Source organism: Falco cherrug, chromosome 3 (genome assembly GCF_023634085.1).
Source record: "Falco cherrug isolate bFalChe1 chromosome 3, bFalChe1.pri, whole genome shotgun sequence".
In the NCBI taxonomy this organism is placed as follows: Eukaryota; Metazoa; Chordata; class Aves; order Falconiformes; family Falconidae; genus Falco; species Falco cherrug.
Genome location: NC_073699.1, coordinates 110,403,075 through 110,431,055, shown reverse-complemented (window position 1 = coordinate 110,431,055; position 27,981 = coordinate 110,403,075). Strand labels below are relative to the sequence as shown.

The following is a 27,981-nucleotide window of genomic DNA, read 5'->3' as shown; positions in this document are numbered from 1 at the left end:
GTCTTATTTACCTTAAGTAGCGAGACATCATTTAAAAATCCCATAAAAATTGGAACAGAAGAAATCGGGCAGCTGCCCTGACCCAGAGCACACCTATAGCACCATACCGTACATAAAGGTACGTCAGCCGGGGCCACTGCCCACTGTGCAGCCAGGAGTCTCATTCCTACTGGGCACCTAAACTTTTGCCCTCCCACGGGATGAGTGCGGCTCCGCAATAACGCAGATCGGTCCCAACCCATGTGCTTCCACCCCCCAGCACCATCATTAAGCTGAGAATGCTTTGGAAAGCAGCCTGGCAAGGAACGAACACGAATCAGATTTTTGAATCTGATCAGAACATTCTGATTTAAGAAATAACTCAGATAAAGGTTAGTTTGTTCCCCAAGGCCGGATGATAAACTCAAAAACAATGGCGAAGAGATGGGATAAGCAGGCTGTAGCTTCTCCCCTCAATTCTCCTGATAAACACTATCCCGAAGCGGACGCCAACGTGTAAAAATTTAGGAGAAAATGAGCAAAACCACTCCTGCTCGCAGCAGATGACTTCCCACCCACCTTTGTCCTTCGGGATGCCCTCTCCAGTCGCGTACTCGCTGCAGGTGCTGGGACACAAGTAGAGGGCTTGCCGGAGTTCCAAGTTAAGAAACCACATCTGCAAGAAAGTGTTCACGTAGCACGTGGCGCCGAGGTTCGTTAAGCCCACAAATGCGTTCTGGTGTAAGAGAGAAAGTAACAGTTGTCACTTGTCACTGTGGAGGAGCAAGCAGAAATCCAGCAGCTGGGGCGGCAATTTTACAGCTGTTTTTCAGGAAAACGCCGCTCCGGTACTGTACAAACAGCTGCATCCCAAACTCTCTGGCTACAAGGGGACACAAGGTGTCACCGCCCCTTGTCCCCATCTTCTCCTGGGGACCAGGAAGGGCAGGGGATGCTTTTGGGGGAGGGGAGAGCTACCTTCTTGCGGCGCTCGCAGTTGGGGTCGTCGATGTTGTGGAAGCTGTTCTCGTCTATCTCACCCAGCCAGACGTGCTCCCCGATGCCCACCAGGCAGTTGGGGTTCCCCCGGCAGTTCCTCCTGTAGAACCAGCACCCACCCCAACTGTCACCCTCACTGAAGGGATGCTCCCGTCCCCTGAGGGGGTGACCGTGGGGGACAAGGGCAGCAAGGGGGACGCTTAATGCTAAAAAAGAATGAACAGGGTGGGATGCAGGTCCCACACACACCGCAAAAACAGGGGTTATGGATGAACAAAGAGATAGAGAACTAGAAGGGAGGAAAAAAGGGGAATCCTAGGGAAGAGTACAGGACCTGGGGAACCAAGGAGGGAGGGGGGCCCCCACAACCCAGGGGGATCCCCAACATCTGGGGAGCCAGGCAGGGAGAGGGACCCCCACAGCTCAAGGGGGTCCCCTACATTTGGGGAGCCAGGCAGGGAGGGCCCCCCCGCCAATCCTGGTGGGATCCTCTATATCAGGGCAGCCAGGCAGGGAGAGAGACCCTCACAGCCCGGGGGGGGGGGGTACCCTATGTCTGGGGAGCCAGGCAGGGAGAGGGGCCCCTGGAACCCGGGGGGTGCCCTATATCCCGCCCACCCCAACCCCAGAGAATGAGGGTCCCAGAGAAGGGAATGGGGGGGGGAGGGCTGTCCCCGCCGGCCCTCAGGACTCCAGGAAGGGCAGGGTGCTTCCCCAGCCCCCCGGGAGGGTGGAGGAACAGGGGGCGCCCCCCGCCCTGGGGGTGAGGCGCGCACAGGAGGGACCAGGCGAGGCCCCAGACCCGGGGGGAGCGGGGGAGGCCTGGGGTCCCCTGCGGCCCCGAGGGCCGGGGTAAGCGGCGGGGGGGGGAGGCGGAGGGCCGCGCCGGGAGGACCGGGGGGGGTGGTTCCGGGGGGGGGGGGGGGGGCGGTACCGGCAGGCGCCGCGCTGGCAGGGCTCCAGCCCGACGCGGTAGGCCGCTTCGATGTGCTCCTGCGCCACCGCCTCGGGCGGCACCGTCTCGGTCCAGCGCCACGCCGCCTTCTCCAGCTGCAGCCGCGGCGCCATCGCCGCCACCGCCCCGAGCTGCGGCCCGGGCCTGCTCCGGCCCCGGCCCGGCCTGGTCCCGCCCGGCCCCTCCTGCCGCTGCCGCCGCCGCCGCCGCCGCCAGGGCCTGTGACGCCACGCGCGCGCCGCGCTGCCGGGCGCGAGGCGCTGACGTTGCCGGGCTGCGACACGCGGCGCGCGAGGGGCGGGGCCTGCGGCGGGGCGGGGCCACCGGGGCGGAGCCACCGCCACCCCAGGGCCCCCGTCCCCCCATTCCACGCTGCACCCCCGCCGCACCCCCATTCCGTACCGCCCCGTACCCCCCTGCACCCCAACACCGTAACGCTCCCGCCCCGTACCCCCGCACTCCCAGACCATAATCCCCCGTAGCCCCATAGCCCGACCTGTACCCCCCTAGACCCGCACCCCCACACCCCACTCCCCAATACTATACACACCATACCTCTACCCCGCCATAACCCCCTACCCATACCCCCATACCATACATTCCATACTCCCCAATACTATAACCCCCATACCCCTACCCCCCATAACCCATACCATACATTCCATACCCCCCTGTACTATCCCCCCACAACCCCCCCATACCATACTCCCCAATACTATCCCCTCTCCATACCCCTACCCCCAATAACCCCCCCCTACTATACTTATCATACTCCCCAGTACTATCCCCCTATACCCTACGTTCCATACTCCCCAGTACTATCCCCCCCATACCATACTCCCCATACCCCCCAATACTATACCCCCCCATACCATGCATTCCATACTCCCTGGTACCATACCCCCCATACCATATGTTCCATACTCCCCAGTACTACACCCCCCCATACCACACGTTCCATACTACCCAGCCCCCCCACCCCCGGCGCACCCCCAGACACGCAGCCGCACTGGTTCTCTCTCCTTTAATAGCTGTCCCCGCGGGGGTCCCCGCCAGCACCCCGATTGTCCCTCGCGCCCCACCCCGCTGCCACCCTGGGGGGCATCCAGGCGGCCCGGCCACCCCGGCACAGCTTCGGGGTGCCGGTGGGGGGGGGTGTAAACATTTTTGGGGGTCCCGGCCCCCCCCCCGGAGTCTCCCCGGGGCAGCGAAGCACCGTTTCCTCCTGGCTTGGTTTTTTTGGAAAAGAGTAAAATTGGCCACAATCCCCCCAAAGAGGCTGGGGGGGGTTAGGAGGGGCAGGGTGGGGCGGGGGAGCCCCCCACCGCACCGTGCCGCAGGTCGATGGGGTGCCGGGGGGTGCCGGGGGGCGCCAGCGCCAGCCCCCGCAGGCAGCCGGTGATGCCCGAGGAGAACTTGCCGGCCGTCAGGCTGCGGGGGTCTGGGGCTCCGCCTGGGGGGGGGGGGCACAGGGTGTGCGGGGGGTCCTGTGCCACCCGCCTCTGCCCAGCCCGTGTCACATCAGGTGTCCCCACCCCATGTCCATCACGTGTCCCGTCTCATGTGTATTTCATGTCCCACCCCGTGTCCCATCAGGTGTCCCATTCTATGTTCCATCAGGTCCCATCAGGTGTCCCATCACGTGTCCCATCCCATGTCCCACCCCATGTCACATCAGGCGTCCCATTCCATGTCCCACCCTGTGTCCTGTCCCATGGCCATCCTGTGTCCTATCCCATGTGTGCCCTGTCCCACCCCCTGTCCCACTCTATGTCCCACGATGCAGCCCATGTCCCATTCTGTGTCCCACCCTGTATCCAACCCTGTGTCCCATCAGATGTCTCGTTCCATGCCTCATGACACATCCCAACCCATGTCCCATCCCATGTCATGCCCTGTTCCATCCCACCCCATAGTCCCATCCCATGGCCCACCCATGGCCCCCCCTGTGCCCCCCCGTCCCCCAGGTGCCACCATACCCACGAAGATGCTGCCCTGGGTGTTGGCCATGATGTTGGCTCCTGGCGACTCCCCGCTCACCGGCTCTTCCCCATCCACTTGCAGCTGCCCGCGGCGGCCCTCCCTGCACGGCACCCATCAGCACCCACCCTGACCCCCATCCCGCCCCCCACCCCTCCCCCTGCCCCAACCCCCACCCACCTCGTCACCACCACGCGGTGCCACTCGCCATCGTTGATGGGGTCTTCAGAGATGATGGTGGCCTCGCCGCTGCCCAGCTGGTAGCTTCAAGGTGACATGGGATCAGCACCCTTGGGTGGCACAGGGCACCCTGAGGTGACACCGTGTCCCCCCACTCACCTGAACACCAGGTGCCCGTCCTTCAAGCCGAGGCCAATGAAGTCTTTGGCTTTGCCACCCTCGCCGGGCTCCTGTGGGTGCAGTGGGGCGGTGAGCGGGGTGGGGTGCACCCTGACCCCCACCCTCAGGGGGCTCAGCACCCTGGTCCCCTCCCCGCTCACCGCCCCGTGCCACAGCAGCAGCCCGTCGGCGCTGCCCGTCCGCAGCTCCAGCTCGATGCTCTCGGGCGCCTCGGGTGGGCTGCGAGGAGAGGGGGACGGCTTGGTGGGTGCAGCACCCCAGGATGGTGCAACGGCACGAGGGGTGCAGCACCCTGGGAAAGGTTCAGCACCCCAAGAAGGCTGCAATGGCCCAATGGGTGCAGCACCCCAGGGAGGGTGCCATGCTATAGGAAGGAAGGGTGCAGCACCCCAGGAAGGATGCAATGCTGCGACGGGTGCAACACCACGATGGGTGCAATGCTGCTGGAAGGGGTGCAATGGCATGATGGCTGCAACACGGTAGGAAGGGTGCAATGCTGCGGGAGGGGGTGCAGCACCTTATGAGGGTGTAATGGCATGGGAACAGGCGCAATGCTAGGGGAAGGCTGCAACGCTGCAATGGGCGCAATGCTAGGGGAAGGCTGCAACGCTGCAATGGGCGCAATGCTAGGGGAAGGCTGCAACGCTGCAATGGGTGCAATGATGGGAAGGCTGCAATGCTGCAATGGGTGCAATGCTATGGGAAGGGTGCAATGCTGAAATGGTGCAATGATGGGAAGGGTGCAACGCTGTGGTAGGTGCAGCCCATGGGAAGTGGTGCAACTCCCCAGGCAATGCCACGGGTGGGGGTGCAGCACCCTGCTCAGAGGGGCCCTGTCCCCAGTGTCGCTCACCCCCGGGGAAAGAGCTGCCCAGGCAGGGCAAGGTAGGAGCCGTCCTGGAAAGCGGCGCTGAACTGTCCTGGGGCATCTGGGGGGAAAGAGAGAGGGTGAGGGGGGGGGCCCACGCCCAGCTGCCACGCCCACAGCATCACTTTTGGGTGCAAGAAGGGGGAAAATGGGTGCAGGGACCTACCGCCACCCCCGCTGCCTTCCTGCCAGTCCTGCTCCAGCTCCACCAGTGCCAAGCCTGCAGGCAAAGGGAGGTTGGGGAGGGGGTGGCACATGCTTGCCCCCTCCCCCCCATGTCCCCAAGTATCCCCTGACTCACTGTGCTGGCAGTAAGGGCCAGTGTAGCCCTGTGGGCAGAGGCAGGCGTTGCCCTTGCAGGTGCCGCCGTGCAGGCAGGGGTTTCGGTGCAGGCAGCGGTCCTCCTCCTGCTCGCAGCGTGGCCCTGGGCACACAGAAGGGGACACCAGGTGACACAGGCAGCGGTGAGGGTGGTCAGATCCTCTCAGCTCACCTGCTGCACCGGGAGTTCCCCTTGCACACATGTGTGTGTGCAGGGTAAACATGCACATGAGGCGTGTGTGCACACAGCACGCACAGCAGCCACGCTGCACGCTCCTGCACACTGCGCATGCTCCTGCACACCATGCACGTGTGAAAACTATGCACACAGCATATGCATATGTATAAACGCACACATGGCAGATGCACACTCGTGCAAACTGCAGCCAGTGCATAGCACGCATGCCAACTGCACACAGCACACGTGCATGTGCAGCACATATGTAGTATGATCTCATACTGTGTGAACATGCAGCAAATGCACCCACTTGCAAAGTGTGCACACAGGTGTTCCCAGCACCCCTGCATGCACGCATCACACACGCCACTTGCAAAACACATGTGTGCACACAGTGCACAGCGCACACATCTGCAGCTCACATGCACGCACGGCAAACGCATGCACTGCACGCACACCCCCAGCACACATGTGCACACAGCAAACACATGCACCGCACACACACAGCACACATGTGCACACAAACGCATGCACACACAGCAAAGGCATGCACTGCACACACGCATGCCCAGCACACATGTGCACACAGCAAACTCATGCACCGCACACACACATGCCCAGCATGCCCAATACGCAGCACACTTGCACCCACAGTGCACACGCATGCTCTGCATGCATGCACATGCCAACTGCACGCGTGTGCGCCCCAGTGTGGGCCTCACCGCTGAAGCCGGGGGGGCAGAGGCAGCGGTAGGCAGGGGTGCCAGCCGGCAGGGGCAGGCAGCGGCCCCCGTGCAGGCAGGCAGCGTGCAGGCAGGGCGAGCGCTGCCCACACTGCCCCACGCCACGGCTCCGTAGGAAGCTGTATGACAAATCCACCTTCTTCCCATTGATGGAGACCTGGGGGGACACCGGGGAGGGGGGGATCAGCCCCCAGCCTCCCTCCCCCAGCGAGGGGACCTGGGCACTCAGGTTGGATTCAGGGGGTCTCACCTCTCCAATGCAGCCCCGGAAGGAGGTGTTGGTTGGGGGGCGCAGGGGGGGCTCGGTGCCCCCCAGGTAAAGGGGGGTGCGGAGGTTGAGACCTTGGCTCTTGCCGGGCGAGGAGCGTTTCACCGGGGCAGCGTCATCCACCACCAGCGTCCCATCCTTGTGCACCCGCTCGGCTGTCACCCGGTGCCAGTGGCCAAGTGTCACCGGCTCAGTGCTCCGGAGCACTGCTGGGCCTGGGGGGACAGGATGGTGGCATCACAAGGGGATGGGGGACACCAGGGATGCTTGGGGAGCAGAGAGGTGCCCTGGGTGATGCTGGGGGACCCCACTGATGCCTGGGGACACTGGCAGCATCTGGGACCAAAGGGATGCCAGGAGACCCTGGTGGTGTGACAGCGATGCTTGGGGATACTGGCAGTGCCTGGGAACATGGGTGATGCCAGGGGACCACAGTGACACCAAGGGACTCCCCACTGATGTCCGAGCACCCTGGTGACATCTGGGGACCCGGCTGGTGCCAGGGCAGGGACCCCAGTGCCATGATGCCAGGGGACCCAAGTGACACCAGAGGGACCCCAGTGGTGTCTGGGGACACAGCAGCACCTGAGGAGCCCAAGGAGGCCAAGGGGCCCTGGTGACACTTGGGGACCCCAGTGGTGCCAGAGGATCCTGGTGATGCTTGGGGACCCCAACAATGCCAAGGGATGCCAGTGACACTTGGGGACCCTAGTGATGCCAAGGGACCACAGTGATGCCAGGGATTCTTGGTGACACTTGGGGGCCCCAGTGGTGCCAGGGGACCCCAATGATGCCAGTAGATGCTGGGAATACCAGGTCACCCCACCTATACCCAGGGTCCTCGGTGCCACCAGCCCCCCTCCCCCCCCTCAGTGCCACCAGGACCCTGTCACCACGCCAGCCCACCTGAGCCCAGTTCATAGCGGAACTCGAGGTGGCCACCAGCCATGGTCAAGGCGACAAAGTCCTCAACGGGGGCGGCTTTGCCGGCGCTGAAGAGCAGGAGCCCGTCAGGTGCCAGCGGCAGGAACTCGGCTTCCACCCGCAGCTCGTGGTGGACGTTGGTGAGGGGTGGGTAGGAGACGAAGGCGCCCGCCTCACCGAAGGATGGCACGCTCACCGCCTCGCCTGCAGCACCCTCACATCAGCGCCCAGCCGTAGGACCCCAGCCTCCAGCCCCACTGTGAACATCTTCCCAGGGTGCTCCCCAGCCCTGTCGCCAGCATGGTCCCCAGGCCTGTGCCCATCTCCCCACTGTGGTCCTCAGCCTGTGTCCCCAGGGTGGTCCCCAATGACCCATCCCCATCGTGCCAATCTCCCTGGGGTGACACCCAATGGCCCATCTCCACCATGTCCATGACGCCCATCTCCCCAATGACCATCTCCCCAGATGGCACCTAATCTCCTGTCCCCATCACGCCCATGTCCCCAGGGCCGTCCCAGCCCCATGCCCATGTCCCTGGGGTGCTCCCCATCCTGCACCCATGTCCCCAGGGCAGACCCAGCCCTGTGCTCACCTCCCCACAGCAGTCCCCATCCCATGCCCATGTCCCCAAGGTGGTGCCAGCCCGATGTCCATCCCCCTGGGGTGCTGCCCATCCCACGCCCATGTCCCCAAGGTAGTGCCAGCCCTGTCACTGTGTCTCCAGCCATGCTCACCCTCGGTGCACCTCTCCCCAGCCTTGCCCAGGTGGCAGCGGCAGGTATAGCCCTGCCCGTCCGGCCGGTTGACGCAGGTGGCATCAGCCCCACATGCCTCTGTAGGGCGACAAGTCATGAGAACCCATCCAGGGAGGGACATTGGGGTGACATCCCCAGGGTACAGGCACCTACCTGGGTGACAATGCAAAGCCCGCGAGTACTCGCAGTTGCTGCCGGTGAAGCCAGGGGGACAGCGGCAGATGTAGGTGCCACTCTCGGCATCCTGGCACACGCCGCCATTCTAGAGGAGGTGACATGGGTGTCAGCGATAGGTGGGGATGTGTGGCGATGGGTGGGCATCAGCCCCCATCCTCACCTGGCACGGCTGGTCCTGGCAGGTGGGACAACTGGTGACACCGTGTGCTTGCAGGTCCATGTTCCCAAAAGCCACCTCCTCCCCTTGGATGCGGAGCTGGCGAACGCATCCTATGGAGGGATGGTGATGGGGTGGAGGGAGTGACAGGATGGCTCAGCCCCTCCACCCGGCGCCCTCCAAAAACCCGCCACTCACCCATAAATCCACGGCTGAGCCCTGTCTTAGCCACGGCACCAAAATCGGGGTACCCCCCCAGGTACAGCTCCTCGTTCAGATCCAGCCCTTGGAACTTCCCCTGCAGGCACAGGCAGGTGGGCACCACCTCCAGCACCCTGACCCCCACCCAATACACATCAACACACCCCCCCCAAAAAAAATACCTGGGAAGTCCCATTAATGGGGGGGTGCCCATCCAGTGCCAGCGAACCCCTGGTGAGGTTGCGGAGCAGACGGACGGTGTGGTACTCGCCCAACCGCAGCGGCGTTGGATGCCGGATGGTGGCCATGCCCGAACCGGCGTCAAACCTTATTTTTGGGGGGTACAAGGGGTGTGGGTGGGTGCTGGCACCCATTTCTCCCCCCCTCCCCATAGCACCCACTGATGGGTCTCACCTAAATTCAGGGCGGCCGCCCACCAAACCAAAGGAGATGAAGTCGGCGCCGCTGGTTTTCCGCTGCCCGTTATAGAGGAGAAGCCCTGTGGGGTGGCAGTGGGTCAGGCAGGGTGGTCCCCACCTTGGGGAGGGGGTCACATACTGGGAGTCCCCAAAATACCCCCAGGATGGAGGAGAAACCCCCCATAAGGTGTATGTGGGTTCAGATGAATAGAGAATGGGAGCCAAAGGATGGAGAAGGGAGGACGGATGGAGGGATGGAAGGATGGAGGAATGGAGAGGGAAGGGAGGAGAAAACGATGGAGGGGATGTGGAAGGGACATGGAGGGGACACGGAGGGGACATGGGGCTCCCGTCAGTGCTCACCATCAGCAGCATCAGGTCGGAAGGTGATGACAATCTCGAACCTCTTGTAGGCATCCTTGATGGTGGGCAGGGGGAGGAAGGAGCGGGGCGTCTGCCCGAAATAGGGGACCAGGCGCTCTGCAGGGATGGCAGAGTCAGGAGGGGTGGGAGTACGTTCCCCCCCACGCTCCGTCCATCCATCTGTCCATCCATCCTCACCTCGGACCTTGAGGACATAGTAAGCAGTCTCCTGGCCGCGGTGGTTGGTGGCAGCACAGGCGTAGACGCCAGCATCCTCATGGTGCACGGCCGGCAGCGTCAAAACATTCCCCTCCACCCTGGCACCTGCCGGCAGCTCCCCCTCCAGCTGCGGCAGAGCAGGTTGGGGGTCAGTACCCATGGGGTGCCCCCCCGACCCTGCATCCCCATCCCTGCATCCCTCCACCTCACCTTGCTCCAGGTGATCTCCGGCACTGGGAAGCCAGATGCCAAGCAGGGCAAAACAGCCGCTGAACCCACTGAGACCTCCTTCACCTCCGGCTGCCCGGCGATTTGGGGGGCAGCTGGGGACACACGGAGGTATCACCACCCCGCGGTGACACCATGTGCGTCCCCAGCTCCGTGTGCCAATCCTCACCCTGAACATGGAGGATGACGTGGGACTGCACGGTGCCCACAGCATTGGTGGCGGTGCAACGGTACTGCCCAGCATCTGCCCGTTCTACCCGCTCGATGGTGAGGGTGCCGGCGCGGACCAGCACCCCGGGTCGGATATGGCCCCCCACTTTGCTCCAGGTGACGTGGGGACGGGGTTCACCCAAGCCCAGGCACTCCAGCTCCACCGCCATCCCCGCCAGCACCGTCTGCACCGCCGTCCGAATGTTGATCAGGGCCCTGGGGAGAGCTTGGGGGGGACAGTGGGGTTTTGGGGGCCCCCCCTGGCACAAGGAGGCATTGTGGTCGGGGGTGCCAACCAGAGGAGTGAGAGATGGGGAGAAACAGGGTGCTCGAGGGCATGGGGAGACCATTGGGGCGGCCATGGGTGCAGGGAGAGACTGGGGGTATCGGGGTGCTCATGGGCATGGGGAGAGATGGCGGGGTACCAGGGTGCTCTAAGGTTTGGGGAGAGATGGGGGATACCGAGGTGCCTGTGGGTGTGAGGAGAGATTGGAGGTGTCAGGGTGCCCACAAACCTGAGGAGAGGTGGGGGGTATTGGGGTGCCTGTGGGCATGGAGAGAGATTTGGATGGGCACTGGGAGAGATGGGAGGTACTAGGGTGCCCATCAATGTGAGAAGAAATAGGGGGCATGGGAGTGTATGGGGGGTGCAGTGAGTGATGGGGGGTGCCCGGGTGCCCATGGGTGTAGGGAAATGAGGGGTACCAGGGTGCCCATGGGCACTGGGAGAGATGGGGGGTAATAGGGTGCCCATCAATGTGAGAAGAAATAGGGGGTACGTGGGTGGATGTCGGGTGCCAGGATGCCCATGGGTGTAGGGAAATGTGGGGTACCAGGGTGCCCAAGGGCATGGGGGAGATGGGGGTACCGGGGTGCCAGTGTTGGTGGGGGACAGGTTGGGAGGTGCCGGCATTTCCCGGCACACGGGTGCATTCCTACCCTGGACGGTGAGGGTGGCCCTGTCCTCCACCTGCCTGCCCGGGGCGCTGGCCCGGCACACGTACACCCCCTGCGCCCCCCACGCCAGCTCCGGCATCCTGGGGGGACACAGCCGGGGTGTGGGGACACAACCGGGCTGTAGGACCCCAGGGGGGATCCCACTGCCCTGCCCCCCACTCCTTACCGCAGCACCCCATCCCGCACGCTGTGGCTGGAGGGCAGCTCCCCGCCATCCTTCAGCCACTCCAGACGTGCCCGGGGGTCCCCCGAGACGGTGCAGGCAAATTCGGCGGTGCTGCCCACCCCCTTGACGAGGCTCCCCGGCGTTATCCGTACCGTCAAGGGACCGCCGCCGGCATCACCACCATCACCAGCATCCCCTGGGCAAGACACAAAGCCCTGATGGTACCCGGCCTCCCCAGCGCGCACCGTCCCCGTTGCGGCGGGGGCTCACCGTGAACGGCCACGTGGGCGAAGCTCTCAGCAGTGCCAACGCGGTTGGTGACGAGGCAACGGTAGGTGCCAGCATCGGCGGGCAACACCGGGCTGATGCGGAGGAGGCCGGCACGGTGGATGGCGCGGGCCGAGAGGCTGCCATTGACCTTGTCCCAAGCATAGAGCAGCGGTGGGGTGCCATGGGCCAGGCATTGCACCTGCAGCGCATCACCGGCACGCACCGCGGTCTCCTCCGGCAGGCTGGTGGCGTACGGTGGTGCTGCGGGGACGGCCGGTACCGTCAGTGCCCAGCCACAGCCAGGATGGGGCAATGAACGGGTCAGCAGGGCAAGGAGGGCAGCGATAGGAAGGTGTGGGTGGGGATGGAGGTGGGCATGGGCTGGGCTGGACCAGAGACAGATCCACAAAGGATGGGATGGGATGGATGGATGGATGGAGGGGTGTGAGAGGAGGTGGAGAGATGGGTGTGAGCTGGGAGGGCTGAGTGATGGATGAAGCCACCAGGCAGGGGTGGATGGAGGAGTTTTAGAGGAGAGATGGGCATGTGCCAGGATGAAGGAGAAACAGATGGATCCATGAGGAAGAGATGGACGGAGGTGTGTGAAAGGAGATGGAGAGATGGGTGTGAGCTGGAATGGATGAGTGATGGACAGATCCGTGAATAGGGGATGGATGGAGGAGAGAGACAGGTGTGCACTGGGACGGGACAAGCAGACAGACACATCCATGGGAAGGGCTGGATGCCGGAGCTTGAGAGATGGAGAGCAGGAAGTGTCGGGATGGAGTGAGGATGGATCCACGAGGCAGGGCTCGATGGGTGGGAGCAGTGATGGAGATAGCCGCGTGCGGAGGAAGGACAGAGAGGAGCCAAGGATGGGTGATGGCAACATCGGGGGTGAAGGGAACAGTGCAGATGGCAGGAGGGGCCCAGGGGCACCCTGACACCCCCCACCCCGCCCTTACTCTCCACGTCGAGGGTGACGAAGACCTCGGCAAAGCCAGCGGGGCTGCTGGCGTTGCAGATGTACTGGCCCGAGTCCTGCTGCGCGGCGCGGGGGATGACCAGGCTGCCGTTCACCACCCGGTGCTGCCAGGGCAGGGGTGCCCGCAGCTTTGACCACTCGATCCGCGGTGCTGGCTCACCTACAGGCAACGCCGGTGCCCGTCACCGTGGTGTCAGGGTACCGCGGCACGACACCCCTCCTCTGCCACCAGCCTCCAGCCTCCCTGTACCTCTGGCTGTGCAGTGCAGCGTTGCGGTGTCCCCAGCCACCACAGTGACAGTGGATGGCGCGGTGACCTCAGGGGCCCCGGGGTGCGACTGCGCCGTCACCACGTGGACATCCACCCGGGCTTGTGCCGAACCCAGGGCGCTGTGTGCCGTGCAGACGTAGGTCCCGGCATGCTCCAGCTTGGCTGGTGAAAGCTGGGGAGGGGGGGGACAGGGTGGGTTAGCGAGTACCAGGCACCCCCTGGCACCCCAGGGTGCCCTGCTCACCTGCAGGATGGCCTGGCTGTCCATGTGCAGCAGCGTTTGGTGCTCCACCTTCTGCCGGGAGCCCAGCCGGCTCCAGCGCACCAGCGGCCGGGGTTCGCCCCGGCCAAGGCACTCCAGGCTGAGGGATTTGCCCTCCTTCACTGTCACAGGGCCTGGTGGCATCACTGACACCGTGGGGGCACCTGGAGAAAGAGGAGAACATCAGCATGGGGCCAAGTAAGGATGTTGACATGGCCATGAGGACACCACCACCCTGAGGGCATGCGGAGCATGGGGAGGATGTCAGCATGGGCATGGGGATACCATCATCCCAGGGGCACCTGGAGGACATCAGCATGGTGACATGGACATCACCACTCCAGGAGCACCTGAAGCGTGGAGAGGACATGGGTATGGGGACACCATCACCCCAGGGGTATCTGGAGCACATGGAGGACATGGGGATGGGGACACCACCATACCAGGGACATCTGGAGCACATGGGAACAGGGACAGGGCCACCCTGGCCACCTCGCACCTTGCACCAGGAGGTTGACGACGCTGCTGGCGACGCCGAAGCGGTTGGAGGCCACACAGTGGTATGCACCCTGGTTGCCCACATGGGCGCCGGTGATGGAGATGACGGAGCCATTGGGGCTGATCTTCACATTGTCTGGGCAAGGAGGGGCCATCAGCACCAAGGCCATCCTGGAGACCATGCCAGGGCCACCCTGGGGACCACCATACCTTGGAGATGTTGGCCAGGTCCCATCCGCCAAGTGACGTTGACGGGCCGGGCGCCGTCGTGGACACGGCACTTGAAGGTGGCATCCTCGCCTGGTGCCACCGCCATGCTGTGTGGGTCAATGGAGATGATGGGGCTCTGCAGACCTGTAGGGACAAAGGGACAGGGAAGCCACGAGGTCATCCATGTCCCCCATCTCCCCTCGGCATCCTCCCTCGCCCCCATGGCCTCACTCACGGTAACTGGAGCTGTCCCGGGAGGTGACGGTGACAGTGACAGTGGCCTCACGGGAGAAGCTGCCCGTGTCCGCCCGACACACGTACTCCCCCGAATCAGCCACTGAGAGCTGGGACAGCCGCAAGCGGGACCCCGAAACCTGGGGACATGATGGCAGGAGGTGATGGCATCAACCAGCCACGCATGGCCACTGTCTGCCACTGCACCAGTGTCCCCACCTACCTGGTGCTTGGCTGGGAGGGGACCCCCACGCTTGTACCAGGTGATGGTGGCCTGTCCCTGCCCGGCCACCACACAGTCCAGGTCCAGGGTCTGTCCCTCGGTGACAGAGGATGCCGAGGACTCGATGCGGATGGGCGGCGTGACACCGGTGGCTGTACGGGCAGAGTTAAGGGCAAATGTCCCCACTGGTCCTGGGCACTGGTGGGGACCCGTCCCCCCAAAGGGTGGCACTCACGGTGGGATGGGCTGGCTCCGTCATCAATGGTGACGATGAGGGACGTCTCGTGCGTGACACCGCCTGACGTCACCCGGCACACGTACTCCCCCGAATCAGCCGCTGTCACCTGGGGGATGCGCAGGCGGGTGCCCGACACCTCGGAGGGGACAATTTGGGGACAAGTCAGCACCAAAGAGCAGAGGATGGGACAAATTCGGGGTGAGCCCCCCCTGTGCCCTACCTGGTGGCCAGCGGGCAGGGAGCCACCGCGCTTGTACCATGTCACTGTGGCAGGGCTGGATCCTGCCACCACACAGTTGAGGTCCAGGGTCTGTCCCTCAGCGATGGCTGAGGATGAGGACTCGATGCGGAGGGGCTGGGAGACACCGGAGGCTGGGGAGGGGACAGAGAAAGGGGACGTTTGTCACTGAGGTGGCACCTTTCTGTCCCCAAGCACTGCCCTCTTGCACTCACAGTAATAGGTGCCAGCACCGCCGGGCACAGTGACAATGACAGATGCCTCCTGTGTGACGGTCCCCAGGGTCACCCGGCACACATACTCCCCTGAATCGGCCACCGCCACCTGGACAAGGCGCAGGCGGGTCCCTGACACCTAGGAGAGGTAACAAGTTGGGGACACATCAGTGCCTGATACGGGGCTGTGCCCTGCAGGGTGATGCCATCTCCCCAGCGTCCCACCTGGCTGTTGGGGGGCAGAGCTCCCCCGCGCCGGTACCAGGTGACATGAGGGTGGCCCTGTCCTGCCACCATGCAGTTGAGGTCCAGGGTCTGTCCCTCGGTGACGGAGGCAGAGGAGGTCTCGATCCTCACCGGCGGTGTGACCCCGACAGCTGGGGATGGCAGTGGGGTCAGCGGGGGCAGCCACCGTGTCTCCATGGTGTCCACGTGTCACCTCCCACCCGTTCCCAGTACCGTAAGAGGAGCCAGCACCAGTCTGGATGGTGACAATGAGGGACGTCTCGTGCGTGACGCCGCCTGATGTCACGCGGCACACGTACTCTCCTGAATCAGCCGCTGTCACCTGGGGGATGCGCAGGTGGGTGCCCGACACCTGCGGGGGTGACAGATGTGAAAAGGGGGACACAAACCCCTCAACACCCCAAAAAATCCCTGTTCCACCCCAAAATGCTCCTCTGGGGTCCCCTACCTGGTGCTTGGCTGGGAGGGACCCACCACGCTTGTACCAGGTGATGGTGGCCTGTCCCTGCCCGGCCACAATGCAGTTGAGATCCAGGGTCTGTCCCTCAGCCATGGAGGAGGACGAGGACTCGATGCGCACAGGTGGGGTGACACCAGCGGCTGGGGACAGAGATGGAAGGGTCACTCTAAGGACTATGGAACAGTCCCTTGGTCCCCTGTCCCCTCCTGTCCCCACTCACGGTAGGCATTGGCACCGCTGGGCTGGATCGTCACCATGATGGAGGTCTCCTTGGTTGTGGCCCCACTGGTCACCCGGCACACGTACTCGCCCGAGTCAGCCGCTGTCACCTGCAGCAGCCGCAGCCGGGAGCCGGACACCTGCGGGGAGGGGACACATGGGTCACCAGGGCCACAAGAGCTTGCACAGGGCCATCAGCACTTGCACGGGGCCATCTGGGATTGCATGAGGCCACATGAGCTTGCATGGGGCCACCTGGGCTTGCACAAGCGACATGGCCTTCCATAGGGTCACTTGGGTTTGCATAGGGCCACATGGGCTTCCATGGGGTCACTTGGGCTTCCACAGGGCTGTGGGTCGATCCCAACCACCCCCCTGGAGACATGACCCTCCACATCCCCTACCTGGTGCTTGGCCGGGAGGGACCCCCCGCGCTTGTACCAGGTGACGGTGGCCTGTGCGGGGCTGGCGATGACACAGTTGAGGTCCAAGGTCTGTCCCTCGGCCACAGGGGATGACAAGGATGAGGACTCGATGTGCAGGGGCGTAGTGCTGCCCGGGGCTGGGGACCAAGACAGGTTAGGGACAGTGGTCACCACCATGTGTGACCCTCCAAGGGACACCAAGAGCCCAGGAAGCTGGGATGGGCGCACACATGGGTGGCTTCCCCAAGGAGCGATTTGTCCCAGATCTGGGGACACAGCAGGACAGTGTCACCCCTCATGGGTAACGTCCCCTGTCCCCACTCACAGTAGGCACCGGCACTACTGGGCTGGATCGTCACCATGATGGAGGTCTCCTTGGTGGTGGCCCCACTGGTCACCCGGCACACATACTCGCCCGAGTCAGCCGCTGTCACCTGCAGCAGCCGCAGCCGGGAGCCGGACACCTGCAGGGAGGGGACACACGGGTCACCAGGGCCACGTGGGCTTCCATGGGGCTTGCACGGGTCCATTGGGGCTTGCACAGGGCCATGGGTTGATCCCAACCACCCCCTGGGGACATGTCCCTCCACCTCCCCTACCTGGTGCTTGGCCGGGAGGGACCCCCCGCGCTTGTACCAGGTGACGGTGGCCTGTGCGGGGCTGGCGATGACGCAGTTGAGGTCCAGGGTCTGTCCCTCGGCCACGGCAGAGGACGGTGACTCGATGCGCAGGGGGGGCGTGCTGCCCGGAGCTGGGGACCGAGACGAGAGGGTGACACTGGTGACCATGGCAGAGCCCCACCGGCATAAGCATGTGAGACATGACTCAGTGCCACAGCATGTGGGGACATCCGCAGCTGGCACTGTCACCCCCTGTCCCCACTCACAGTAGGCGCCGGCACCGCTGGGCTGGATTGTCACCATGACAGCAGTTTCCTTGGTGGTGGCCCCGCTGGTCACCCGGCACACGTACTCGCCCGAGTCAGCCGCTGTCACCTGCAGCAGCCGCAGCCGGGAGCCAGACACCTGTGGGGAGGGGACACGGGGGTCACCAGGGCCACGTGGGCTTCCACGGGGCTGCTGGGGCTTGCATGGGACTGCTCAAGCTTGGCCAAGTGCCCAAGTGCCAGCTGGGCTTGCATGGGGCCATGCAGCCACCCCAACCACCCCTGTCGGTGACATTCCCCTCCAGGGTCCCCTACCTGGTGCTTGGCTGGGAGGGCCCCCCCGCGCTTGTACCAGGTGATGGTGGCCTGTCCCTGCCCAGCCACCATGCAGTTGAGGTCCAGGCTCTGTCCCTCGGCCACGGTGGATGAGGATGCCTCGATCCGGACGGGGACACCTGAAGCTGGTGGCCCTGGTGGGGAGGACAGAGCCATAACCAGCCTGTCCGGGACCTGCCAGAATCCCCCGGTGCCACCGAGCCCAGTCTCACCATAGGATGAGCCAGCTCCAGCTACAACAGTGACAATGGCAGATGCCTCCCGGACGGTGGTCCCCAAGCTCGCCCGGCACACGTACTCCCCTGAATCAGCTGCCGTGACGTGGGGGACACGAAGCCGGGATCCTGAAACCTGGGGTTGGGGACATCCATCGGTGTCATGTAGAGGGGGGACAGGGCAGGATTTGGAGTGCTGCCCATGCTGCCCGTGTCTTACCTGGTGGCCGGCAGGCAGGGAGCCACCGCGCTTGTACCACATCACGGTGGCAGGGCCAGATCCTGCCACCAGGCAGTCGAGGTCCAGGGTCTGTCCCTCGGTAACAGATGGGGACGAGGATTCGATGCGGACAGGCGGCGCCAACGCTGCAGGGAGGAAAAGGGGGGACACGGGTGGGTTGTGGCCCCCCCAAACCATCCCCAACCACCACCAGTGTCCCTCACCTGGCACCACTGCCACCTCGATGGCAGCGCGGGCTGTGCCAGCGGTGCTGGTGCCCACGCAGAGGTAGATGCCACCGTCAGCTGCTGTCACAGCAGGGATGACCAGCGTGGCGATGTCGGCATGCTCGGCGTGGGACTGTGGCACGAGGGTGGGTGTGAGTGGCACCCACGGTGCACCCACACCCCCCTGCAAGCACCCAAGGGTGCCAGCACCTGGCTCACCTGTGGTGGAAGAGTCCCCCCTTGCTTCTCCCAGGTGATGGTGGCAGTGGGTGACCCCGAGACCCGGCAGTAGAGCCGCACCGTGGAGCCCTCCTGCACCTCTGTCCGCTCCGGGCTCACCTGCACCTGGGGTGCACTGGCAGCTGAGGGAAGCGGGGGGGTCAGCGCAGCACCGGGGGGTGGGGTGCCATGGGGACAACGGGAGTGACACGAGTGATGCAGATGATGAGGAAGATGGGGACGACAGGGACAATGGTGGGTGACAGGCAGAGACAATAGTGATGACAGGGATGATGGGGACAATCAGGATAGTGGCAGTGATGGGGATGATGGAGACAATGGGGACAGTGGGGGTGATGGGGCTGACAGGGATGATGGGGTGATGGATGACGGGAGATGGCAGGGATGATGATGATGAGGATAATGGGGGTGATGGGGACAATGGGAGTGATGGGGGGATGGACGACGGGAGATGGCAGGGATGATGATGACAGGGATGATAGGGACAGTGAGGGTGATGGGGACAGTGGGAGTGATGGGAGGGATGGACAATGGGAGATGGCAGGGATGATGATGACGGGGATGATGATGGTGATTGGGACAGTGGGAGTAACAAGGATGATGCAGACGATGGGGACGATGGTGGGTGATTGACAGGGATGATGAGGACAACAGAGGTGACAGGGATGATGAAGGCAGTGGGGGTGATCATAGATGATAGCAAGGATAGGGATGATGGTGGTGACAGGGATGATGTAGATGATAACGACGGGGGCAATGGAATGATGGGGTTGGACAATGGGGACAACAGGGATGATGGAGACGATGCTCACCTTGCACGTGGAGGAAGGCACGCGCCGTGTGCTGCCCGGCGCTGCTGCGTGCCCGACACGCGTAGTACCCCTCGTCGGCGGGCTCCACAGCACCGAAACGCAGCGTCCCACCCTGAACCACCGCCCGTGGCGGCAGCGTGCCTGGGGGACACAGCCCAGCGTCACGCCTGGTTGCCATGTCCCCAAGCCAAGTGCTGGTGTGTGTCCCCACCAGCCCCTGTGGGCACCTACCGAGCCACTCGAGGGTGGGCAGGGGGTTGCCGGTGACCACACAGCGAAACTCTGCCGGTTGCCCCGGTGCCACACTCAGCTGTGCCGGCTCCACGGCAGCGGTGGGGGCAGCGGCGGTGCCGGCTGTGGCGAGAGCCAGGAGTGGGGCTCAGGGCTCGCCAGGGCCCCCCCCTCCAAATGCTGGCCCCAGGCAGTGGGAAGCAGGGGGGCAGCGTGGCACGGCTGGTAGTGGGGTGCACAGTGGAACCCCAGCATGCAGTGGGCGAGGGGAGCACGTGGATTCCCCCGGACCCCCCCAGCGGTGACTTACCTGGTCTGTGCCCCTCCATAAACTCAACAGGTCCATAAAACATCTGGGTCTTTGAAGGGGCTGCAAAAGGGTGAGGGTCTCAGGGGAGCGTGCCCATCACCGCGGCATCTCGGCACCAAGCAATCCCATCGCCCCAGTGGGTGGGGGCCAAGCATGCCCATCACACCAGTATCTAGGCAGTGAGCATGCCTGCTGCCCCAACATCTGGGCGGTGAGCCTGCCCGTCACCCCAGCATCTGGGCATTGCGTGCACCCATCACCCCAGCATCTGGGCACTGAATGTGTCCACCACCCCCCAGCGCCTGGGCACTGAGTGTGCCCATCACCCCAGCGCCTGGGCACTGAGTGTGCCCATCAACCCAGCGCCTGGGCATTGAGTGTGCCCATCACCCCAGCGTCTGGGCACCAAGCACGCCCATCACCCCGGCACCTGAGCACTGAGTGCACCCACAACCCCAGTGCCCGGGCACTGAACATGCCCATCCCCCTGGTGCCCGGGCGCCCCACGGGCTCACCCTGGACATAGAGCGTGGCGGTGCCCTCGTCCATGTCCAGCATGTTGGAGCCGGTGCAGATGTAGACGCCAGCGTCCTCGGGCCGCACGTTGCGCAGCGTGAGGATGCCGTTGAAGTCCACAGCGCCCGCCGGCAGCGTCCCGTGGTTCTGCCGCGTCCACACCAGGGTGTAGGCGGGCGACTGGCGGGGAGAGAGAGGCCTGAGGCCACGGGGATGGGCACACAGGGGGGCTGTCTGCTGGGGATGGGGGGGCTGCAAGCCTGCCTAGGCAACCCACGGAGGAGAGGTGGGCACCCAGGGGCGTTGGGGTGCCCCATAGGGGCACATGGGCACCTGAGGGTGCTGGGGGGGTCCATATGGCTGGATGGGCACCCAGGGGTGTCCCTGTGCCTTGCGTGACCCCTGGGGTACCCAGGAGTGTCCCTCTGCTCTGTGGGATCAGGTGGGCACCCAAGGGTGTCCACATGCCTTACAGGGCCTTGGGGGCACCCAGGGGTGCTTGCATGTCCTGCACAGCCAGGTGGGCATCCAAGGGCACACCTGTGTCCCGCACATCCCCATGGGCACCCAAGGGTGCTCACACGCCCCGAGTGAGTAGATGAGCATGCAGGGGTGTCCCCATGCTCTGCATGGCCCAGGGAGCACCCAGGGGTGTCCCTGTGCACCCTGCATGTCCCCACAGGCTCCCAAGGGTGTCCCCTTGGCTCACCTTGCTCTTGGCAGTGCAGACAAAGGTGACATCAGCCCCGGGCTTCACCCGCTGCACTCGCTTCTCCTCCACAGTGACAGTGATGGGTTTGCTAGGGGTCTCTGTGGGGATGGGAGAGCTGAGCCCCACTCCTCCCCTCCGTCCGTGTGCACCCCTGCCTCGGTGACAAGGACCTACCGGTGACAATGACCTCGGCGCGGCTGGCGTTGCTGTGCCGTAGGTTGCGGCAGGAGCAGACGTAGACACCGGCATCAGAGGGCTGGATGCTGGCAAAGTGCAGCTCCTCATCTAGGGGGGGACACACACGTGGGTGACACCCCATGTGTCCCCCCCTTGGGGACACCTCAGTCCACCCCTGCAAAGCCACTCAATACCTTGTCGCCGACTCTGGGCGCCCTTGGGGAGGGGTCGCCCATCTTCTCGCGTCCAGTGGTAATAGAAGGGGGGCTCGCCGCTGGCCTGGCACCGCAGGGTGACGGCACTGCCCTGGGCCACCGTGGTGCGCGGCGGGTGGATGCGGACCACCAGTGGCAGTGGGGAGCCCACCGGGATGCACGCCTGCCCGCGCACCGTGGGGTCACCCATGTAGCCGGGCGCGCAGCTGCCAGGGAAAAGGGGGTGAGTGGGTATTGGGGTGCGCAGGGGAGGGGGGAGCAGCGGGAGCATCTGGGGGTGCATATTTAGGGGTGAGCCCATCAGGGTGGGTGCACTGGGGTGGTATATTGGGGTCAGTGTATTGGGATGAGCTTATAAGGGTTGGTAGGGTACATCAGGGTGGGTATATCCAGGTGAGCTCGTAGGGGTGCATATATCGGGGTGAGCACATCGGGGTGGGTATATCGGGGTGGGTATATCCAGGTGAGCTCGTAGGGGTGCATATATCGGGGTGAACACATCAGGGTGGGTATATCGGGGTGAGCTCGTAGGGGTGCATATATCGGGGTGAACACATCAGGGTGGGTATATCGGAGTGAGCTCGTAGGGGTGCATATATTGGGGTGAGCACATCAGGGTGACCACATCGGGGTGGGTATATCAGGGTGGGTATATCCGGGTGAGCTCGTAGGGGTGCATATATCGGGGTGAGCACATCGGGGTGAGCACATCGGGGTGAGCACATCGGGGTGAGCACATCGGGGTGGGCTCGTAGGGGTGGGCTCGTAGGGGTGGGCTCGTAGGGGTGGGTATGGGGTGAGCACATCGGGGTGGGTATATCCAGGTGAGCTCGTAGGGGTGCATATATCGGGGTGAGCACATCGGGGTGGGTATATCGGGGTGAGTTCGTAGGGGTGCATATATCGGGGTGAGCACATCGGGGTGGGTATATCGGGGTGGGTATATCCAGGTGAGCTCGTAGGGGTGCATATATCGGGGTGAGCACATCGGGGTGGGTATATCGGGGTGGGTATATCCGGGTGAGTTCGTAGGGGTGCATATATCGGGGTGAGCACATCGGGGTGGGTATATCGGGGTGGGTATATCCAGGTGAGCTCGTAGGGGTGCATATATCGGGGTGAACACATCAGGGTGGGTATATCGGGGTGAGCTCGTAGGGGTGCATATATCGGGGTGAACACATCAGGGTGGGTATATCGGAGTGAGCTCGTAGGGGTGCATATATTGGGGTGAGCACATCAGGGTGACCACATCGGGGTGGGTATATCGGGGTGGGTATATCCGGGTGAGCTCGTAGGGGTGCATATATCGGGGTGAGCACATCAGGGTGAGCACATCAGGGTGAGCACATCAGGGTGAGCTCGTAGGGGTGGGTATGGGGTGAGCACATCGGGGTGGGTATATCCAGGTGAGCTCGTAGGGGTGCATATATCGGGGTGAGCACATCGGGGTGGGTATATCGGGGTGGGTATATCGGGGTGAGTTCGTAGGGGTGCATATATCGGGGTGAGCACATCGGGGTGGGTATATCGGGGTGGGTATATCCGGGTGAGCTCGTAGGGGTGGGTATATCAGCGTGAGCATATCAGGGTGAGTCTATTGGGGTGCGTACATTGGGGTGAGCATGTGGTTAAGCCCATCAGGGTGGGTATACGGGGCTTGGTATATTGGGGTGAGCACTTTGGGATGGGTCTATCGGGGGGAGCCCATCAGGGTGGGTATACGGGGCTTGGTATATTGGGGTGAGCCCATCAGGGTGGGTATTGGGGCAGGTCTATGGGGGTGAGTGTATGCGGGTGAGCACATCGGGGTGAGCACTTCAGGGCAGGTATAGTGGGGTGGAATCTTACAGGGGTGAGCCCATCGGGGTGGATCTTACAGGGGTGAGCCCATCGGGGTGGATCTTACAGGGGTGAGCCCATCGGGGTGGATCTTACAGGGGTGAGCCCATCGGGGTCGGTATATGGGGGTGAGCCCATGGTGGGGGGGGATTTGGGGGTGCTGGCCGCAGCCCTCACCGCTCGCAGTACTGCCCGGTGTAGCCTGGCTCGCAGGCGGTGCAGCGGTACCCGCCGCCCCCCAGGCTCTCACAGGTCCTGGAGAACCTGTGGGAACAGGGTGAGGTGGGGGGGCGTCCCCTTCCTGGCCCCCCCAGCCCTGGCGCCAGCACTCACTGGTTTTCGGGGTACGGGAGGGGACAGGCGCAGGGCTGGCAGTCCTCAGGGGTACCGGCGGTGGCATCCCCGTAGAAACCAGGGGCACACTGGTCACAGAAGTCCCCTGCTGTGTTGTGCAAGCATCCCTGGGGGGGGACACACAAATTGGAGGGGTCTAGGCTGGGATGAGACCCCAGCCCCCCAAAATCCTGTGTAATACAGAAGCTTACGGAGCAGACGCCGCTCTCGGGGTGGCAGCTCTCTGAATGGCCGTTGCACTCGCAGAGCTCGCAGTGCCCAAGGTACAGCCCCCCCCCGGTGCGGGTGTACCCGGGGGCACAATCCTGCCGGGGCGGGGGGGGGGGGGGGTTCAGTGTTGTGACCCCCCCCAGATATCACTGTGAAGGGGGGAGGATGCTGGGGGAGGATGCTGGGGGCTCACCTGGCAGGACAGCCCGTGGTACCCAGGGGGACAGCGGCATTCCTCCACCTCGGGGGCTGGGGGGAGGCCGGGCTGGGGGGGCACGGCCACATCCATGGCGATGTCGGCAATGCTGGATGCGGCGGTGCTGGTGGAGTAGGTGGCTCGGATGAGGATCTCATCCAGGTCTGCCAAAGCCATCAGGAGATGCTCCCGCGTCGCTGGTTGCCCATCCGGCCGCTGCCAGTATTGCTGCGGGCAGAAGGGGGGGTCACCACGCCGTGGGGATGGGGGACATCAGGGACAAAAGCCACCTGCCCCTCCCCTACCTCCCGAAAAACAATCTCGAAGGTCTGGGGTGCCCGTAGCAGCAGGTCGGGATGGTACGCCACCAGCGTGATGTCGTTGCCCTGTGGATATAAGGGGTCAGTGGGGGTCCTGGTGGCACCCTGTGTGTGTCCCCCCCGGCTCCAGGCACCCCCATACCGTGATCTGGATGTCAGCATCGGGCAGGGGGGCTCCCTGCCCCCCCGGGGTGTAGGTCAGGGTGTAGCGGAGGCGCCCGCCGTAGGAGCCCACCTGTGTGGGGAGAGGCGGGGAAGGTGGTGGGACATGGCAGGGATGAGGAAAGGGAAAAAAGAAGGGAGTAGAGGAAAGGGAGGGGGGGGAAGCATGGAGAGGAAAGGGGGGGCAAAGAGGCAAGAAGCGCGGGGGCAAAGAGGCAAGAAGCGCGGGGGCAAAGAGGCAAGAAGCGCGGGGGCAAAGAGGCAAGAAGCGCGGGGGCAAAGAGGCAAGAAGCGCGGGGGCAAAGAGGCAAGAAGCGCGGGGGCAAAGAGGCAAGAAGCGCGGGGGCAAAGAGGCAAGAAGCGCGGGGGAAAGAGGCAAGAAGCGCGGGGGAAAGAGGCAAGAAGCGCGGGGGAAAGAGGCAAGAAGCGCGGGGGAAGAGGGGCAAAAAGGAAAAGGCAGGAAAAAAAGACAAGGGAGAAAAAGGGAAAAAAGGAAAGGCAGGCGACGGCAGGCTGAGCCCACCTCCCCCTCCCGGGCTGCCCGTGGGGCAGCTGCTCCAGCCAGCCGGCTGTCCCTGTCCCCGGGTGACGCCCCCCTTACCTTGTCCCCCTGGTAGGGGTGCGGCAGCTGCCAGTAGTAGGAGTCGGGGGGCAGCTCCCCAAAACGGTCGTAGGTCAAGCGGGGCTGGGGGGTGCCCGGCTCCACCCTGAAGCCGGTGCCCACCCGGGTGCTGCGCTGCCGGTTCACCAAGGCGAATCCCTGGGGATCACCGGCAGCGAAGGGCGTCCGGACCTGTGGGATGGGGATACCGGTGAGCGGGGCTGGGGACATGTGGGGACACCCTGGGGACGTGGCAGGGGTCACTCACGGTGCCGCGGGCATAGGCGGTGCTGGCGCAGTGCTGGATGATGCCCATGCAGAAGCAGGGCAGGCAGCCAGCCGGCTCGCCAGCGCTCAGGTGGAAATGGTGGGGACGGCAGGTGGCACAGCGGGGACCCTCCACATTGGCCTGGGGGGGGACACGGGGCGGGGGTGACATGGCCCTGTCACCCTCTCCCAGGGCTTGGGGACACGCTGGGGGGACGACTCAGGACTCGCCTTGCAGCGGCACTGCCCGTCAGCGTCACAGCCCTCGCCGGTGCTGCCGCGTGGGTCACACTGGCACTGCCCGCTGGGGACACCCGGCTCTGGGCGGAGGGACGCACAGCAGGTTAGGCGTAACCCCCCCTCAGTGCCACCACAGGGGATACCACCTTGTCCCCTCAGCATGCCACTCACCTCGGCACAGCTCTCCCCTCAGCGGGTCCCCCACATACCCAGGCAAGCACCTACGGGGTGGGGGGACAAAAAAAGCCAATGGGGGGGGGTTGCACCCCAAAACCCACCCCCAGCCCCCAGCCCGGGTTCCCTTGGCACCTCTCGCAGAGGCGCCCGCTGTGTCCTGGGGCACAGGCGCTGCAGGTGGGCTGCCCATCTGTGTCCTCGAAGCAGCTCTTTGTCACCCTGCGGAGGGGACACGGGGTGGCTGAGACCCTGCCAGGTGTCCCCAAGGATGTAGGGGACCAGGGGGTGGCACCTACTGGGTGTCACCGTGGGGTCCATGGCAAGGACAGGGCTGGCAGTCACCCGGGGTACCCCGGGTGGCATCACCGTAGTAGCCGGGTTGGCACTTGTCACATTGGGCGCCCTCCGTGTGATCCCGGCAGCCCTGCAAAGGAGTGGGGCGATGGCATCGGTGGCACTGCCACGGGGTCCCCGGGGTGTCCTCCCACTGTCCCCAGCTCACCTGGCAGACGCCAGTCTCAGGGTGGCACTCGGCAGCGTGGCCGTGGCACTGGCACGGCTCACACGTGCCCAGGTAGAGCCCTGCAGTGCTGCGGGTGTAGCCGGTGTCACAGTCCTATGGAGGGGACGCGGGGACAAGGGGGTGGGCCACTGTTCAGTGTTGCCAACGCTGAGGTGAGGGGACACTGAGGGTCTCACCTGGCAGGAGGCACCGCGGTAACCATCTGGGCAGGCGCAATCCTCCACCTCCAGCGCGGGCGGGCGGCCGGTGGCATGTGGCACTGCCACATCCAGGCTGACATCGGCCAGTCTGTGGGGCGAGACAGGAGGTCCCCACTGCCCTGCCTGCCCTTGCCCCCATGTCCCCAGCGTCCCCTGCCCTGTCCCTGGTACCTGCTCTCCTCCGGTTGATCCGAGTAGGACGCCCGGATCATGAAGAGGTCAACGTCAGCCAAAGCCATCAGGAGATGCTCCCGGGTGGCATCGCGCCCGTCCGTCCGTCGCCAGGCATGCTACGGGCACAACCAGGCAGTGACCACCATATCCCCAACCCCATCCCAGGGAAGGAGAGGGACACCCACCGGTCCTCACCTCACGGAAGGGCACGGTGACAGCGGTGGGGACGCCGGAGGGGGGGGGTGGCATCAGAGAAGTGCTTCAGGAGGATGCCATTGCCCTGCAGCAGGACATCCGGCTGGTGCAGCAAAGGTTGGGCACCCACCAGTGCCCGATGCGTCACCACGTACCGCAGCTCACCACCGTATGATGTCACCTGCGGGGCGGGATGCAGTGAGGCTCAGCTGGGCTTGGGGACACCCAGCTTGTCCCCCAGCCGGCCCTGGTGCTGGCACCTTGTCACCGGTGAAGGGCGCGGGCAGCACCCAGTAGTAGACGTCACGGGGCAGCGTGGGGAAGGCGGCGAAGAGCAGCTCCCGCGGGGAGGAGAAGCGGATGCCATCGCCCACCGTCTGCGTGCCAGCCGGGTTGGCCAGGCTCAGCGCCGGCGTCTCCTCAGCCGTGAGAAGGACCTGCAAGGAGAGCGAGAAGGGGCTTGGCGGTGGACACGGCACGGCACAGTACGGCACGGTACAGTATGGCACAGCAAGGCACGGCACAACACTATATGGCACGGCATAGCAATGCATGAGATGGCACAGTGTAACATGGCATGGCACGGCATGGCACAGCGAGGCATGGCATGGCACTCCATGGCATGGCACAGTACAACACGGCACGACATGGCACTATGTAGCATAACACAATGTTGCACAGCAAAGTACGGCACAGCATGGCACCATATGGCACAGCACGACATGGCATGACGTGGCACACCGTGGCATTGCACGGCACAACGTGACACACCATGCCATGGCACGACATGGCATGACGTGGCACACCGTGGCATTGCACGGCACGACGTGACACACCATGCCATGGCACGACATGGCATGACGTGGCACACCGTGGCATTGCACGGCACGACGTGACACACCATGCCATGGCACGACATGGCATGACGTGGCACACCGTGGCATTGCACGGCACGACGTGACACACCATGCCATGGCACGACATGGCATGACGTGGCACAC

At 64.1% G+C, this 27,981-nt stretch overlaps 2 protein-coding genes across 3 annotated transcripts in view; both read right to left on the bottom strand.

The window, feature by feature from the left end:
- USP48 (ubiquitin specific peptidase 48) overlaps nucleotides 1-2,142 on the bottom strand; it is a 30,618-nt gene extending 28,476 nt beyond the window's left edge. For both annotated transcript variants that reach the window (XM_055704777.1, XM_055704778.1), the window contains exons 1-3: nucleotides 1,913-2,142; nucleotides 958-1,078; nucleotides 559-715 (exon numbers count right to left, since the gene is read on the bottom strand). In XM_055704777.1, the coding sequence (XP_055560752.1) occupies nucleotides 559-715; nucleotides 958-1,078; nucleotides 1,913-2,046 (412 nt within the window). In that variant the 5' untranslated portion in view covers nucleotides 2,047-2,142. The remainder of the gene's footprint in view (nucleotides 1-558; nucleotides 716-957; nucleotides 1,079-1,912) is intronic.
- Nucleotides 2,143-2,941: 799 nt separating this feature from the next.
- HSPG2 (heparan sulfate proteoglycan 2) overlaps nucleotides 2,942-27,981 on the bottom strand; it is a 38,895-nt gene continuing 13,855 nt past the window's right edge. Inside the window, 72 exon segments of the mRNA XM_055705555.1 lie at nucleotides 2,942-3,386; nucleotides 3,913-4,016; nucleotides 4,094-4,177; nucleotides 4,253-4,323; nucleotides 4,414-4,492; nucleotides 5,127-5,202; nucleotides 5,308-5,361; nucleotides 5,443-5,565; nucleotides 6,363-6,540; nucleotides 6,634-6,866; nucleotides 7,558-7,779; nucleotides 8,311-8,409; nucleotides 8,485-8,593; nucleotides 8,669-8,778; nucleotides 8,864-8,963; nucleotides 9,049-9,193; nucleotides 9,281-9,365; nucleotides 9,649-9,765; nucleotides 9,847-9,994; nucleotides 10,078-10,190; nucleotides 10,265-10,531; nucleotides 11,245-11,342; nucleotides 11,429-11,624; nucleotides 11,699-11,959; nucleotides 12,664-12,843; nucleotides 12,934-13,126; nucleotides 13,199-13,380; nucleotides 13,716-13,850; nucleotides 13,925-14,068; nucleotides 14,160-14,298; nucleotides 14,382-14,533; nucleotides 14,617-14,755; nucleotides 14,840-14,991; nucleotides 15,073-15,211; nucleotides 15,298-15,449; nucleotides 15,532-15,670; nucleotides 15,767-15,918; nucleotides 15,999-16,137; nucleotides 16,402-16,559; nucleotides 16,748-16,886; nucleotides 17,022-17,173; nucleotides 17,309-17,447; nucleotides 17,624-17,778; nucleotides 17,857-17,995; nucleotides 18,080-18,225; nucleotides 18,304-18,439; nucleotides 18,526-18,668; nucleotides 19,359-19,499; nucleotides 19,590-19,712; nucleotides 19,900-19,959; nucleotides 20,415-20,595; nucleotides 21,125-21,225; nucleotides 21,302-21,412; nucleotides 21,499-21,725; nucleotides 23,539-23,625; nucleotides 23,695-23,822; nucleotides 23,907-24,020; nucleotides 24,119-24,349; nucleotides 24,427-24,507; nucleotides 24,584-24,676; nucleotides 25,205-25,396; nucleotides 25,473-25,613; nucleotides 25,703-25,791; nucleotides 25,883-25,932; nucleotides 26,021-26,107; nucleotides 26,185-26,312; nucleotides 26,391-26,504; nucleotides 26,588-26,699; nucleotides 26,783-26,901; nucleotides 26,981-27,040; nucleotides 27,042-27,161; nucleotides 27,241-27,417. Of these exon segments, the coding sequence (XP_055561530.1) occupies nucleotides 3,223-3,386; nucleotides 3,913-4,016; nucleotides 4,094-4,177; nucleotides 4,253-4,323; nucleotides 4,414-4,492; nucleotides 5,127-5,202; nucleotides 5,308-5,361; nucleotides 5,443-5,565; nucleotides 6,363-6,540; nucleotides 6,634-6,866; nucleotides 7,558-7,779; nucleotides 8,311-8,409; nucleotides 8,485-8,593; nucleotides 8,669-8,778; nucleotides 8,864-8,963; nucleotides 9,049-9,193; nucleotides 9,281-9,365; nucleotides 9,649-9,765; nucleotides 9,847-9,994; nucleotides 10,078-10,190; nucleotides 10,265-10,531; nucleotides 11,245-11,342; nucleotides 11,429-11,624; nucleotides 11,699-11,959; nucleotides 12,664-12,843; nucleotides 12,934-13,126; nucleotides 13,199-13,380; nucleotides 13,716-13,850; nucleotides 13,925-14,068; nucleotides 14,160-14,298; nucleotides 14,382-14,533; nucleotides 14,617-14,755; nucleotides 14,840-14,991; nucleotides 15,073-15,211; nucleotides 15,298-15,449; nucleotides 15,532-15,670; nucleotides 15,767-15,918; nucleotides 15,999-16,137; nucleotides 16,402-16,559; nucleotides 16,748-16,886; nucleotides 17,022-17,173; nucleotides 17,309-17,447; nucleotides 17,624-17,778; nucleotides 17,857-17,995; nucleotides 18,080-18,225; nucleotides 18,304-18,439; nucleotides 18,526-18,668; nucleotides 19,359-19,499; nucleotides 19,590-19,712; nucleotides 19,900-19,959; nucleotides 20,415-20,595; nucleotides 21,125-21,225; nucleotides 21,302-21,412; nucleotides 21,499-21,725; nucleotides 23,539-23,625; nucleotides 23,695-23,822; nucleotides 23,907-24,020; nucleotides 24,119-24,349; nucleotides 24,427-24,507; nucleotides 24,584-24,676; nucleotides 25,205-25,396; nucleotides 25,473-25,613; nucleotides 25,703-25,791; nucleotides 25,883-25,932; nucleotides 26,021-26,107; nucleotides 26,185-26,312; nucleotides 26,391-26,504; nucleotides 26,588-26,699; nucleotides 26,783-26,901; nucleotides 26,981-27,040; nucleotides 27,042-27,161; nucleotides 27,241-27,417 (9,747 nt within the window). The 3' untranslated portion in view covers nucleotides 2,942-3,222.